Genomic DNA, 15,363 nt, shown 5'->3' on the forward strand with positions numbered 1-15,363 from the left:
TCCACGAAGTTGACGGCCTTTAAATAGTCGGTGATCAACGCGATTGATTATTGTATTCATATAGGAGGTTGTGGCCAAGTGCTGCCCCAGGGTGGCCAATCTTGCTCTGGTGAGGGAGTGTGTTACCAGTACTGGTCACCGGGATCAGACCGCACTCCAGGCCTCTTTATGCAATTTATCAACATGCGAATTTCTTTTTTCTTTTTTTTTTTCTTTTTTTGATCCGGTGGAAAATTGAGGGGCACCAGGATTCGAACCACGGTCCTCTTGCACGTGAGGCAGATGTTCTACCTCTACACCACCGCTGCACCTTTAAGAATGAGACACGCATATGAGGTGGATGGTTAAAGTGGTATTAAACAATACCGTCCACTGCGAAGCTCTGTGACGAGGTACAGGGAACATCCACCTCCACCAGATATCTTACATAGGAAGACGCAGACGAAAAGCTATATACAAGTATATTTACAAGTGAATACACTGCACTGGGCCAAGAGGCAACAGCCCACGCTAGCCTCTAATCGTCTTCGTCGTCTTCACCCTGCTTGCCTCTTTGTCATCGCAAATACTATTCCGTAGCATTATGCTTACAAAATGTTTCACACAACAAGACAAACTCTTTACCGGGCAACCAAAAGGTCCTTGAGCCTGAGTTTTATAAGGTGCAACCAGGGTCCTTCAATACTTTCTAGCTGGTCATGAAGCATCCACGTAACACAATATATAACATTACAACGCTATATAGCACCTGCAGTGCACACATCATGGCACTGGCGCAAGTAGAAGGTGGACTGGAGCAGACGTTAAACGGATGTCGGAGGCATTATGTGCCTACACTTGCCTTGCGCAAGGGTCGAGGGCATGTATTGGCACGTGAATATTGTCGACACAGCATGCAATTGTCGCCCTGTTTCTCTACAGTGTTCAGAAACTTAAAAACAAACTATTTCTAAACAACTACAATGCCTTGTTTCATTTCCAGGTTCAACTGCGTTCACTACAGTGGCTTAATTCATAATCAAAATTGCATGCTTGTACTACTACATCGTTAGAAATCGAAAACAGAAGTCATGTTGCACATTCATGTAATTGCATATAAAAAAGCCTGGGTTTCAATCTGACAAAGCTAACCAAATGATTAGTAAAATAATTACCATGTTACAAAACTTATTATCAATTATTACTAGATTATTATTCAATTACTTAGTTATTATAAGCTAATTGCTAACGAACTGCTAATCACCAAATAATAACAAAATTAGCAAATCTAATCATCTGATTAACTAATGAAACAAATAGGTAATCACTCAACGAATTATCAAACATAACTTACTATTTAGTCTAACAACTACACTAACTAAATAATAAGTAACGTAACAAACTACAGTAACAAAACATGCTCAACCAAAAACTAATTACATAATAATTAATACACCAACTAAACTAATTAAATAATTAAGGTAACTAACAAGACTAATGAAACTAGCAAAGCTAACCAACTAATTAACTAAGTTATCTACCTGAAATAACAGCTATTCACTAATACCTTACCTAACTATAACTAAGCAAATATAATTACCATCTTAACTAATCAACAACAAGCCTCAATACAATGAACCTAGATTTAACAAAATTTAAGATGTAATGAACTATTTTCATTTCCCAATCTTAGTTGTGTATTTATTTTTTCGATTTAACAATGTAACTTCGTCACAAGGTTTCGATTTAACAAAGTTTTTGGCCATTTCAATTATGTACTTCGAGCCTGTATGGCTAGTAAATCTAGCAAAAAACTATGTCGGCCGAGGCAAAAGTTATTGCAAGCATCCTTCTGCATGAAAACTTTGAGCAGCAAAACCACTGTCAAAGCGCACACGCTAGGACGCGGTAGAGAGGAAACACCGCTGTGCCATTTGTCGCATCAGTAAGCAAGAGCTGACCATTCCTCGTGCGCAAGAGTGAACACCCTGTAATGGTGCAAGCTGCACCACACATGCTGAAGTTGTTTTTCATGCTCAACCTTTAAAACCTCGAATTAACGAAATTCACGATTTTACAAAGTTTTTCGCTGCAAGTTCAACTTTGATATATCAAGGTTGGACTGTAATTAATAACTAACACACTGAACCCGCAAACCAAATATAACTGACTTACCCAACTAACCAACTTGACAAAGTGCAAATAGAGACTGCCGAATAAAACAGTTTGTGCAAGGAAGGCTACTAGGGGGGAAGGGGGCAACGTCAGACATAAAACATTGCCGTGAACAATTTAATCGCTAACCCATCGCACATTAAATTATTTTGCCAAAAGTTCCAATTGCATGTTCACTCTACAAACAAGTTGAAATAAATGTGGGCCTTTCGTTGTTGCAGCCATCTGGCATAGCAGATTGTTCACCTTCTACTTGCGGCAGCACCTCTGGTACCACCTTCTATTTCTATATGAAACATTCAGGGCAGTTTCATGACCAGATGAAAAGGACTGAAGGACTTTGGTTTAACTTTCGTCGTAGATGTTAAATAATATTACAGCTTTGCATTTTTGCATTTTATATCATTCTGTTTGAATTGGTGAAGCATGATAATGCTTACTTTCACACTTTGAAGGCAATACTAGTTTCTAAATGCATTTGAACCAAGATCAATCTTCTCTTTAGGTTTGGGACCTGGCAAAAGAAAATGGTAGAAATCACTGCTGTTTCTCACAGAACAATACAACTCCTCTTTGATGCTTTCAGGATAATATTACAGTCAAACATCGAGCAAGGAGTGTAAGAGCTTGTACTGCAGCATATGCAATGATGGTGAGGATTGTCAGAAAGCAGATAAAAGATTAAGGGAATGTCAGGAAGAGATTAAGGGAATTGGGAAAGGAGTTTGCATGAGTAAAGGTTGAAACAGAAACATCACAAAACACTATCTGGGCATGCATTCGATCACAGTCCAGAAGGCACATGCTTTGGATGACCTTACGAAGTCTAATCACTCAGATGTGCCGTACACTTCGCAAGTATTTCTATCAGAAGTGGCATTGTGCAGTGCTGTACACTGACAAAACAATTCACCAGTGAACAAGTTTCTGATGCCAAAATGATTGAATTCCGATTTCATTAGTTCAAGAAGTGAATTAATGTGGCTGCTACATTAATCAAAAGGGGCCCCAGGCATGGTTGCAGTATGCGCTAGTGCATCGTTGACTGGCAAAACAGCATTGGTTTTCACCTACCAGGGAGTGAAAGGGAATGGTCAAACCACCTGAGGGACATTCTGGAGAAGAAGGCATTACCCTGGAAGCAATCTCACTTCAAAGGTTGATTTCAGGCCTGTACACAGGGACAAGGTGTTTCAGCAATGGAGCAGCAGCACCCAGTTTTCGGACTTGATCAGTTTGCACTAGCTGCCTTGTTCACCTGACTTATATGTACTCAACTTTCCTGTGTTGAGGGCAGGGCCTGTGTTACTTTCCACAAGAATATGAATAGCCTGCAGCATGCCCTTCCAAAGGAATCGGATGAAATCGATGAACAATATCTCCGTTCCACTGTGGATGCATTCTCGAAGAGTTTGAAGGCCTGCACCAAGGCACAGGAAGGGCTTTACGAACTCTGGCCATTTTTTTTTGTAGACCTCAGTGTTTCAATAAATTGTTCATTAAGTTTCCCACCCACACCTTTCTTGGCAAAAACCTTTTAGGCACCCAGTAATTAAAAAGTTTCGTTCTTGTATGAAATAGTACATTGTAGACAAATGTGACGATCAGCATAGTGATCACGGTTGTTTATCATATTTTTGTGTGCTCGTATAGTAAACTGAAAAGATTTTGCGCCAAAAAACAACACACACAAAAAAGACGACGACACTGTGTTAGTGATACGTCGGTTTTTCTTTACGATGCTGAGCTGAAGTTTCTATCGCGCCTACTCTGATAAAACCTTGTACTCCATGTTGCCTTGTACGCATGTGCGGTGTTGTGGAAGGCTATATATGTCGAGTGCTTTCACCCTCATTAAAAAGTTGAAGTAGCGCCCGTGGTGTCGTCCGCTTTTTTGTGTGTGTTGTTTTTTAGCACAAAATCTTTTCAGTATGCAAGATCACCAACTAGCCCAGCACTTAACTCTTCTATCGTATAGTAAAGATTACCTTCGCAAATTTGTACACATGTGCTTGCTTCAAATGTTGCATCAGAACAGTTGTAGAGCATGTTAAAAACACCCTATGTGCTGATTGCAACTAACTTTGCTCCTGAAGTTTGGCCCAAATGGTGTAATGACTCACCTTTCGAGAACCTGGGAGCCCCTCAGACTCCGTAAACAGGTACGCAAATGGCAGCAGAATGAAGATGGAGATATTGGAGAAAAGAAAGATCTCGTTCCAGAGTCCTGTGCCAGGAAACAGACGCCCACTCAGTGCAGCAGCCGCAAATAAATGGGCCACAATATAAAATGGGCTATGATGTACAGAAACTGCACAGTTGGTTACCGGGGATGCCAAAGTGCTCTGTATTAACTTCGACCTCATGGGGTTATATTAAAGTGCAGCCAACCTTACGGGAAACAGTGTTTTTGCATTCCACTACAATTGGAATGACCTAGCCAGAAATAGTCAAATCATGCTAACTTTTCAACTAACAAATATCAGCCTTGGTAACACTATTACCGTGATAGAGTAGAACTTCATTGATACGATTCTGTTTCGTACGATTTCCCAGTTCCAATGTTCCCAACCAAGAACACAAAAAATGACCCAATACAGTTACGCTTCTTTTTTTACTAGTAGTTAATACGTTCCCAGAAAATACAGTCAAACCCGGATATTTCGAATTATTGGTTATATTAAACACATAGATTATCGCCTTGAAAATCCTGTGCAAATGCATAGGAAAGTTGCATCATATACCGAACTCTAATTTCGCAGGTCATTTGACATATCGAACCCCTTGCCGCGCACTGGAAGGTGTGCTTCCCCAAAAAGCACAGGGCATCTCCTACGCCCATGTTCGGTCGTTCGCCGCGAGACGCCGTGTGACGTTTGCAAGCTGCGTGCGCAGAGAAAACTGGCTTGGTGACGGCTGGTCTAGAGCAGCGCTGCGCCCTGGAAGGTGCGCTTTCCCTAAAGCCTTTCATATCTCCTGCGGTCGTTCTGTGCGCAACGCCACATGACGTTTGCAAGCCACGTGCGTGAAAGAATGAGGAAACGGCTTGGCAATGGCTGGTATAGAGCAGCACAGTGCCCTGGAAGGTGCGCTTTCCCCAAAGCCCCTCACATCTCCCACGGTCGTTAGGCGCACGACGCTGTGTGACGTTTGCAAGCCACGTGTATGAAAGAACGAAGAAACCGGCTTGGCAACGGCCAGTCTAGAGCAGCGCCACACCCTGGAAGGTGCGCGCTTTCCCCAATACCCCTCGCATCTCCCGCGGTCGTTTGGGGCGCAGCGCCCCGGGGCGTTTGCAAGCCACGTGCGTGAAGAAACAAGAAAACCGGTTTGGCGAAAGCCGGTATAGAGAAGACATGGCCAATGGAGCCATAGTAGGGGAGACAATGCGAAAAAGCAAACAGCGGTGTGAGGGAGGCATGCACGGCACATGCCGCCATTATGGCCATTACTGCCGAGTGCTGCCAAGCTCTCTCTCCGTCCTCCCCACTTTTCTTTTTCTCCTTTGTAGCAGTACGCAGGTGCCGAAAAACCAGATCAGTGCATGCCACACAGAACACCTGTCGCTTTCTTTTGCGTGTGGTGAACATTCCGTGGGTGGTGTGGGTGACATGCGGCTTTGTCGTGTAGTGCAAGCTAGGGTGGTTGCAAACGTAAACAAATGGAAATTTTTCTACTTTACAACCAAGCTGGCGATCATACAGAGTGTCGAAAAGGGCAAGAAGAAGTTCTCGGTAGCTGGTGCATTTGGCATTCCACGGAGCACTTTAAGTACGCTGCTCAAAACAAAGGAAGATATCAAGCTTAAAGCAGCTGAGCAAAGTCACTCTGGAGCATGTTCTGCGTGCCCTGCGGCTTTTGAGAAAGTTGAGAAAGCATCGTATCCGTAGTTTCTGGAGGTCCGAGCTAAAAACATTTTCGGGAATGGCCCTATGTTGATGGAAAAGGCGAAATGGTCCGCAGCTGCTCTCGGCGAGAAAAACTTTTGCGGTGACACTGGGTGGCTGCAGAGGTTCAAAAGCCGCCACAGCACTGTCAAAAAGGCCATTTCAGGCAAAAGTGAAGCTGTCAGCAACCAGGAAATGCAACAGTGGCTTTCTGACGAGTGGTCGAAGATCACCGCGAGTTTTCTTCTGCAGAAATGTTCAATGCGGATGAGCGTGGACTTTTCTGGCAAATGCTGCCATGCAAGATGCTCGACCTCCGAGGGAGCACATGTCACGGTGAGAAGATGAGCAAAGTGCGCATTACGGTTTTGCTCGCAGCAAATATGAATGAATCTTGCAAGCTGAAGCCATTGGTGATTGGAAGAAGTCTGTCACCTAGGTGCTTCAAGAACTGCAAGCAGCTTCCAGTACGCTACAGCTTTAACAGGAAAGTGTGGATGACATGGCAGCCTTTTACGGAAATGGCTTAAGGCATGGGACACTGAATTGGGCAAGTCAGTCCGCCAAGTCTGCCTTCTCGTTGACAAATGCTCGGCCCATCACCCCACTTCCAAGCTGAAGAATACAGAATTGAAAATTCTCCCGCCTAACAAAACACCGATGTTGCAGCCACTGGACTAGGGCATCATAAAGGCACTGAGGGCTAGCTACAAGAGTAGACTTGTTCAGCAGCTCCTTATTTACCTCCACATGAGAGTCAATCTGAAGGCTAACCTGTTAAGGGCCATTCAGATTATCAGTCGCGCCTGGAACAACGTGAAGCAGGCCACCGTAGCCAATTGTTTCCACACAGCAGGTCCTGTAGTGGCCATGAACGAATGTCCAGAAGTCTCAGATGAATAGGGATATTTGCACAAGGCATTTCGCAACTTGTCCCGTTTTCCAGGTGTTGTCCCACATGAAGTGACTGTTGACGATTTTGTCGACGCTGACAGCGATGTTCAAGCTGTAGCCGCTCTAGCTGACGAGGACATTGTGGCAGGAATTGCTGGCATCTAACAGGAAGGCAATTCCATGGTGATGAAGGCTGGATTGGCCAGTCTGATTCAGCGTTGTTGCTGTGGAATGAAGGGCACCAGACAATTGCACCTGGAAAGTCTCAAGAAGATCGAAAGCAGTGTTTTCAACTTTATTTCCTAGAGCAAGAAGCAGCCATCAAAGATTAGTGATATTGTATTCTCTCAAATAAAGTGTGCTTTCACGTTGTGCATATGGACTTTGCTGTTCTTGAATGCTCCGATAAGTCACGATTTGTCGCGACCGCAAGCAGCGTCTCAAGACAATTTTTGTATATTGAATTATCGATACATCAAACTATTTCGCAATCCCCTTCGAGTTCAACATATCCGGTTTCAACTGTACTATCTTTCAGCATCAACGTGCAGTGAATTGCCTAGCTGTGATCATACAATGGGTTTTCTGGCCACTAAATCCCATATGAACAAGACATAGCGTGAAGCACACACAATCGAAAGCAGTAGGTGCCTGCAACAGCAGCTTCCCCGCAGCACTCACCCGCCCGTGTAATGTGAAAATTCCACCACTCACTCGGTTCCCTGTTTCAGTACCAACAAATCTCCTCAAAAGTCGTCACCATACACAGCTATCGCTACCAAACCTATTGCATCTTCACCTATTGTTTCACGGTGGGTGTGGCATAGGAAGCATGCTGCCAGCTTTTAATAGGCGATAAACCCAAACGTGCGACCCGCTGCTGGGAATGGCAGCACAAAGTAAGCATCACATTTTGCTCTCGCTCGCAGCATTTCCGGCATTGCCCACCAGCTTGATTTCACTTTGGTTTTCCATCACAGTCTTAAAACGACAGCACACATCTCAGGCAACTTGCGCCTCATTAGCTCGAGGCACATCAGCTTCTCATGCTGCAACAATTCTCGCTGAGTGGGCATGTCAAAACTTCCCACCAAAATGCTCCACCTGAAAGAGCAGCTGACACAGGCCGAATTTGAAGAGCACGAACGTAAGCTTGCCGAAGCCACAAAAGTGACAACACACTTTTCGGACTACTCAAGCTCCACCAGCTGGGCAGCATGCATCGGCGTCTCACGCTGCAATGATTCACGCTATAGTTCACATTACACAGATGTAAACTACATTTGAGTCTGCAAAATTTTTAGTGACCTTGAATCACATTTTTCCCAGTTCGTATATTTTTTTTTTTCTGAAACGTATGAACAAGGTTTTACTGTAATTAGAAGAAATTAACTAAAGCTTTCTGGCATGCTTTTTTTTAGCTTTTGTTACCTTCGTTTACTGATTCACTTGTTCGAATGCACATAAATTTTGCTTTATTTGTCAATGTATAATGCTGTATAATGTACATGTAGCTGCTTGTACTTAGCCTTTATATGTGTACCATATCTATTTGCACTTTCACATGCAGTAACTGCTGCAGTTGCACTGCAACAAGGCACAGTCCCCGTCAAGGCAATTAATGGCTTTTTGGCTGTGTCCCCAACATTGTGTATTCAAATAATGATTTTACTGAGATTGGATTCAGTATGCACAAATACGTATTTCCTTTTACACCAAAGAACTGAAGAGGCACAGCTTCATTAGCTGCTTTAAAAGGACCAACAACTATTTTTTATGGCAACCACTTTTCTTTCTCACAATAACAAATGCTTCAGAGTGCGCCACCTTGCAGAACTAATGGCAGAAACCCAGTGAAACCAATACAACTAGCAGCTTATCAATATTTTATTGCTGAGCTAGTTGGTTCGTCTTATTCCGTGAAGACGCAACCAAGGGCGGAAAAAAGCTTTAGGACTGGAAGGACCGTCACTTGCAACTACAGTTAAACGTAGACATAACTGACTTCAATATAAAAAAATTCTCAATTTAACAAAGTACATATTTAACTTTTTGTAACCTCCCGTTCATAGAACACCATGTGTTTAGAACCTCACTATAACGAAGTGTTCTTGCATGCAATTTCAATATAATGAAATTTCACTGCTGCTGCAAAGGAATGCCGAGACAATAAATGGAACCTTCCACGGATGCAGATGGTCAAATTATTGAAATACAAGCGGCTGCTTGCAAACGCACCTCTCCAACTGCGCACCGCATGACAAGAGGGACCACCAAAGTGGAGTCGCATCATGCTTCGTACAAAGTCCAAGTGCGATAAACCTTGTTGCGCCCTGCACACTGTTTGCTTTAGGTGCAAGTGAAAGTGGACAAGGATGAGAAAAAGAAAGATGGTGACTTAACAAGTGCCGCCTTCCCACGCGAGCAAAGGGAAATGCTCAAATACTCACATACGGCGCAGAAACCTGAAGCCTTACGAAATAAAACATTAGGTTTCTTAAAACGTCACCTGTGGGAAGCCCCTCAACACGTCAGACTACAAGCATACATCTCCCTTATCAGAACTAAACTGGAATACGCATTGCCCATATGGAACCCTCAAGCATATTTAACAAATGCGGTCGAAGGTGTACAAAACCGGGCTACCAGATTTATTCACTCTTCATACTCGTACGACATTAGCATGTCATCTCTAAAATTGCAATCAGGTTTGTGGGATCTTTCTGCTCGCCGTCGCATTGCCAGTCTGGTTTTGTATCACAAGTTCTTTTATTCACCCCTAAGGCAAAAACCATACATCTGCGCACCCCCGCCACGCAGATCCCATCGCATCAGTCACCCTCTTCAAGTTTTGCGTCAACAAGCCTGTACTTCATGAACTCATTTTTTTCACAAACGGCAACTGACTGGAACAGCCTTCCCCACCATATCACTGCCATAACCTGTCCATCCACATTTTCGACTTCTGTAAACGCCTGCATCTTGTAAACCCCACCCCTTATGTAAACACCCGAAAAGGGGTCTTTAAGGAAAATAAAATGATGTGATGTGATGTGAATGAATACTGTGGAATGCTCTCGGAAGAAATATTATTTCAGCAAGTACAAAAGCATCGAACGTTCGGTGAGATGATGAAGTGATGGCATAAAACTGATTCCAGTGTTTCCGAAGGCTGCGAATGTTCACATGCGCAACTTTAGAACTGCTGGTGGAGGCATCAGAAAAAAACTATTTTCATCCGCAAAGTCAGTGCATTTTATACTCGCTATGTCAGCCATGTCTTGGCAATCTTATCCAAATTCAAGAATTTTTCAACTCAAATGAAAGGTGCTCCCTTAGACTTTCTCTCCAGAACCTTTCCGTTTCTCATCCACATGAACTTATAGCCATTTTCCTTTCCTTTGGAGCGGGCCGACTGGAAGAGCTCTCGGTTCATCTGCATCAGGTTTTTGTTAAGGAACAGACGAGGAAACTTCTCCGGCTGAGCAAGATCCGAGAGACCTTTCCGAGCATGAAACGATTTTTCTTTCACTGAAGTGTTCTGTACTTCCACAAGAATAGGCGGGCTAGTGCTAGACTTATTCTGGGACGGTAAACGATGTATCCTGCAAATTTCATCTTTCTGGAAGTTCCTTAAGCCCAGCTGTCCAGCTAAGTCACACATGAAAGACTTCAGACACATGAAAGATAAGTCTTCGCCAGGTTTCAAAGGGAGGACATGGATTTCAAAATTGCAACGTCTGCCATATTGCTCAAGTTCATTTATTTGCACCATCATTTGTTCTAGAATTTCAGCCTGAAGGGCGACTGTACTGTAAAGTGACTCCACTTGAGCCCGTAGATGAGACACTTCGGTCTGATAAGTAGTCACAGTAGAATCATATTTTTCAGAAAGGAAATCAATAGAGGCTTGAATGTCGGTCACCGTATCAGCCATCTTTTCACAAGTTGCCTTGAAAGAGAGCAGTTCCTCAACCCTCACCATGAGCGTCTGAACAGTGCTGGTTAGTTGGTCCAGTTTGGTATTAATATTCGAGAAGTGGGGATCAAGCGAGCCATCGCTATGACTGCAACCAGTACCAGACCTACAAATCTGACACGTCCATGTTTCACGCACGGAGCAAGAAACATTTAGGAGTGGAAACTCCGCTGTTTGCGGCGACCAGAAAAGGTCACAAGCCCACAGAGCCGTTATCGTGCTAGGTGCACCTGGCGGCCTGGAAAGAAAGTACCGCCGTTGAGAGCGCGCCGCAGCCGCCTGCCCGGGCACTGCATTTTTAAATTTTTTTTTTTCACTGCGGCTTCTACGACGCGCCGCATGGCGCCGTTACTGCATGCGACCCCATCGGCGCATACAACAATTGTGACCTTATCTGGTCGCCCGCGCTCGCTTGCGCTGATGGGAGTTTCACCTCCTAAATGTCTTACTCCGCGGTTTCACGTTTATCAGCGGACATTTTGGTGTAAACACTGTCTGTTATCGCAGAACAGTGTTTCCCTAGATGGAAACTTGCTTTGCAACCGGAACATACAAGGAATTTGCCCTCTACTGGCTGGTCGCATACCGAACACACAGAAGGCATTGCAGTGCAGTGCAGTCAGTGGGCTGCATGGGACACGATAGGACCTTATCACACTTGTACTCTATAAGGAATATGATGCTGCTCCGCTTCAGCTCTTAGTGGCGCAGAACTTTATTGGAGAGGTACGTTTGCAAGCAGCCAATTCAACCACCCGACTATCTGCATATGTGGAAGTTTCTATTTACAGTCTCGGTATTCCTTCACGGCTGCAGTGAAAGTTCGTGTACAAGTTCGCGTTCGTGAAATCGTGTACAAACACACTTCATAACAATGAGGTTCTAAATACATGATGTCCTATGAAAAAGAAGTTATAAAAAGTTAAATTTGTAGTGTCGAGAAGTGTGTTATATTGAAGTTCATGATATCGAGGTACAACTGTACCACCATCTAGCTGATCGACATATGGAAACAACAAAACTAATTGCTTGTTTGTTCTTCTTCTTTTTGCTGCTGCAGAAAATTTGGGCAGGGGTGTTGGGATATATAAAGTTCACATTTTATGCCCAGCTTTAATATCTGCAACATTAGGAGGAATAAATATGTTTCCAATTAAGTACAGGTTACCAGAAGTGGGCTTACCGTGGATGAGTGAACTGTTGAGCCACTGCATGTAGAAGCTAGACGGGTAGAGCAGCAGCACCTCGTTGCTGATAATGGACACAGGCAGAAGCAGTGCTGCCCCAAGGGACACCGCAAGACTGAAGCAGCACATCCAGAGGCTGCGCACATTTTCCTTTGACATTTGATTGTTTCACCACACAACCCTAAGCGTAAGTATAACAAGGTAATGGATGCATTTTAGCTGCTTGACCAGACCCAAAAGGCAGCAATGAAACAATCAGTTCAGGAGACTTTCTACTAACATTAAATAACACTAACAAGAAACTGGGTTCAGTTCACCTTCATAGCTGCACAGGCCTCTTGTGGGATACATGCGCACTTTATTAAAAACATTTGCCAGTAGACGCAGCACACAGGCAAATTTTGCCTCTGGAATGCTGGCCCTTCCCCCATAGCGGGCATGCGCCATTATTTGAGGAACAAGCACCCAATCAAGATGGTGGTCTTTACCACAATGCAGTCCTAGCTAATGAGTCCACAGACAAAGTCACTGAAATTTGCTGTGTATTGGCAACTCCAGAATTCGTTACTTGTGCTAGCAACGCTGGCCAAATAAGCAAATATGGATAGGACATCACAGTTCACAGTGGCTCTTTTGTTTGGTGCTGTGCTCAAGTTTCCTGTTTGCAGCATAGAATCAAGGTGTTTCCTATAAGCCAAAAGGGTCATGCTGCCGATGATCTCTGATTAGTCTAAAGGCTCTCAACGACGAAACCGCAGAAATAGATACACTGTGTGAGTAAACATTTGGCCTGCCTAGCGAGCTGCATCAGTGCTTTCTTAAAGACAAAGACCCTTTCAAGCAAGACTGAGGTTAATAAAAGTAAGAGTTGGTGCATAGCGAGCCTCCCAGAAAGGTGCAAGCAGTGTTGCTCTCCACTGATACAGATACGATACTTGACTGTTTTCAACATCCATACATGCAACTCCGCACTGTGAATCATGTTGCAGTGTACCACATAGCACCCCAGCATATATAAGCAGTAACGTCTGTCATGCTTTCAGAAGGTAAATACAGATATTGTTCACTGATAGAACGAGGCTGAAAACCATTAAGTTATGTGGTCAGTGTGTCTTGGGATAAAAACAAATGAGAGTTCCGTTTCTTAGTCGGGGTGCCCCTTTCTTTTTATAGTTAGCCGATACGTGTGATAAGGTCATCTGCGTCCGATGACTGGTTTTTGTTCACACTCGCAGTATGCAGTGTTCAGAGGCAAAGCCCGGACATGGGAACACAACAGGCACCTGCTGCCTGTAGAAATTCTCAAACCCCATTGAAACGTCAGAAGTAAATAACAACCAATTGGACCAAGTTGCATTTTTTCCAACAGGTTTCTGAAATTTGGCAACGGTTTTCTTTCGAGTTGCATGACTAGGAAACAAATTGAACCAGTTGTAATTGAATTTAGCTGTGAGCACAGAGTCAGAAATCAAACTAGCGGCGCTGTACACAGGTCAAATGCTCCAAATCTGGAACGAGCGCTGTTTGCAGTAGCTTCTAAATTTCTCGTGGCCACATAACCTGACAACACCCCCGCCCTCAATGAGAAAACAGCATTTTCTGCTTACACCGCTTAACTAATACATGCTATCAAAACAATACATTGCCTTAATGACATAACATAACTTAACATAACAGGTATAACATGTGTCATAATCAACTTTAGACCTTCCGAGATAGTGTTCCTGCTACCGGTGCCTACGGATAAAGTACATCATCGAGAATATTTCTGCTGCTTAAGGCATTAGTAACACTAATGCTCGTGCAGAAACCTAAGCTATCCCAAGCAAATGAAGCTTATGCATACATCACTAATTTACAGAAGTGTCTGCCTAAATGCCTAAACAAAGCACACTCCATGATTTGAAATGCCAGCAACATATTTAATATATATAAAAAGACAGGAATGGTCTTACTCGCTGGGAGAAAAGAAGCCATCTCGAGTGAAGTGGTTCAAACAAAGCACCATAGTGTCAGTCATCTTTTCTCAATGTGTAAGATTATTATCAATGTCGGTCTCTGATGCACATTGTCTGCTTCTTTAGGGCAATGATGAAATCGTACACCATGACAATTCATACATCACATTTCTCAAATAGTGCATCATGACGATTTGAGAACTAAGAGGCATTCCGTACACGTCATGATAGGAAGCCCTCATTGCTTCAAGCCAAAACCTGGATTGGTTGTTTCTTGGAGCGGCCACTAGGGGGCGAACGATTACTTAAAACCATAAATATATATGAGGTACATGTTTTAGTTTATCATTAACAAACTTTTTAAAAATCACTTCTTGCGCTATGTTCCTCACACAGGCAGAAGACATTTTGTGCACAAAAATTTAAAGTAAATATTTGACTAATTAACATTTTATTGCTAATATAGTGCTACAGGATAGTATTTCCAATGACGAAGAGCCGAGCAGTAAGAAGACGATGACGACGATTAGAAGCTAGCACGGGCTGTTGCCTCTTGGCCAAGCGCAGCGTATTTTCCTTCTAAATATACTTGTACATAGCTTTTCGTCTGCGTCTTCCTACGTAATGTATCTGGTCGAGGTGGACGTTCCCTGTACCTGGTCACGGAGCTTCGCAGTGGACGATACGTCGAGCCTTCCTTCATGGCTCCCGGCAACGACAACCCGACTCCGCCGACTCCGACACCTGCTGCCACCTCGACGACCTACATCACTCTCTCCGCTCCCCGTGATCCTGGCGTATTCTCAGGAAAAGCTGGGTGAGACGTCGATATGCCTGTATGACGTCGATGTATGTATGTCGTAGACGTCGATCAGCCTGTATGAACACGTCAGCCGCAATAACCGGTGGGACCCTGCTATTATGCTCGCCAACGTAGTCTTTTACCTCGGTGGCACACCTAGAGTTTGGTATCGACGCACGAAGATGAGCTCACCAGTTGGGATTCACTTAAGACACAGCTTCGAGACTTGTTCGGAAACCCCTACGGTCGCCAACTTGCCGCGCAGAAGGCGCTTTCTGGCCGTGTGCAGACATCAACAGAGCCCTATGTCACGTACATTCAGGACGTCTTGGCTCCGTGCCACAAAGTTGACACCCACATGACTGAGTTCGACAAGGTTGCCCACATCCTCAAAGGCATTGCCGATGACGCCTTCAACTTGCTCGTTTGCAACAACATAGCGACGGTGGATGCTGTTATAAAAGAGTGCCGCCGCCTAGAACTCACTAAAAGCCGATGTATT

At 43.9% G+C, this 15,363-nt stretch overlaps 1 protein-coding gene across 15 annotated transcripts in view; it reads right to left on the minus strand.

Annotated features, from left to right (window-relative positions):
* Positions 1–15,363, minus strand: part of lili (LMBR1-like protein) — a 362,867-nt gene that overhangs the window by 250,887 nt on the left and 96,617 nt on the right. For 8 of the 15 annotated variants that reach the window (XR_011513797.1, XR_011513798.1, XM_070536776.1 and 5 more), the window contains 2 exons: positions 12,098–12,237; positions 4,278–4,381 (listed from right to left, as the gene is read on the minus strand). The exons of 1 other annotated variant lie outside the window; for it this stretch is intronic. Coding sequence is in view for 12 of the 14 variants with exons in the window: in XM_070536776.1 (XP_070392877.1) it covers positions 4,278–4,381; positions 12,098–12,237 (244 nt within the window). In the remaining 2 variants the exon portion in view is untranslated. The remainder of the gene's footprint in view (positions 1–4,277; positions 4,382–12,097; positions 12,238–15,363) is intronic. 6 more of the 15 variants (XM_070536777.1, XM_070536780.1, XM_070536783.1 and 3 more) reach the window with 2 other exon arrangements.

Source organism: Dermacentor albipictus, chromosome 4 (genome assembly GCF_038994185.2).
Source record: "Dermacentor albipictus isolate Rhodes 1998 colony chromosome 4, USDA_Dalb.pri_finalv2, whole genome shotgun sequence".
Lineage (NCBI taxonomy): Eukaryota > Metazoa > Arthropoda > Arachnida > Ixodida > Ixodidae > Dermacentor > Dermacentor albipictus.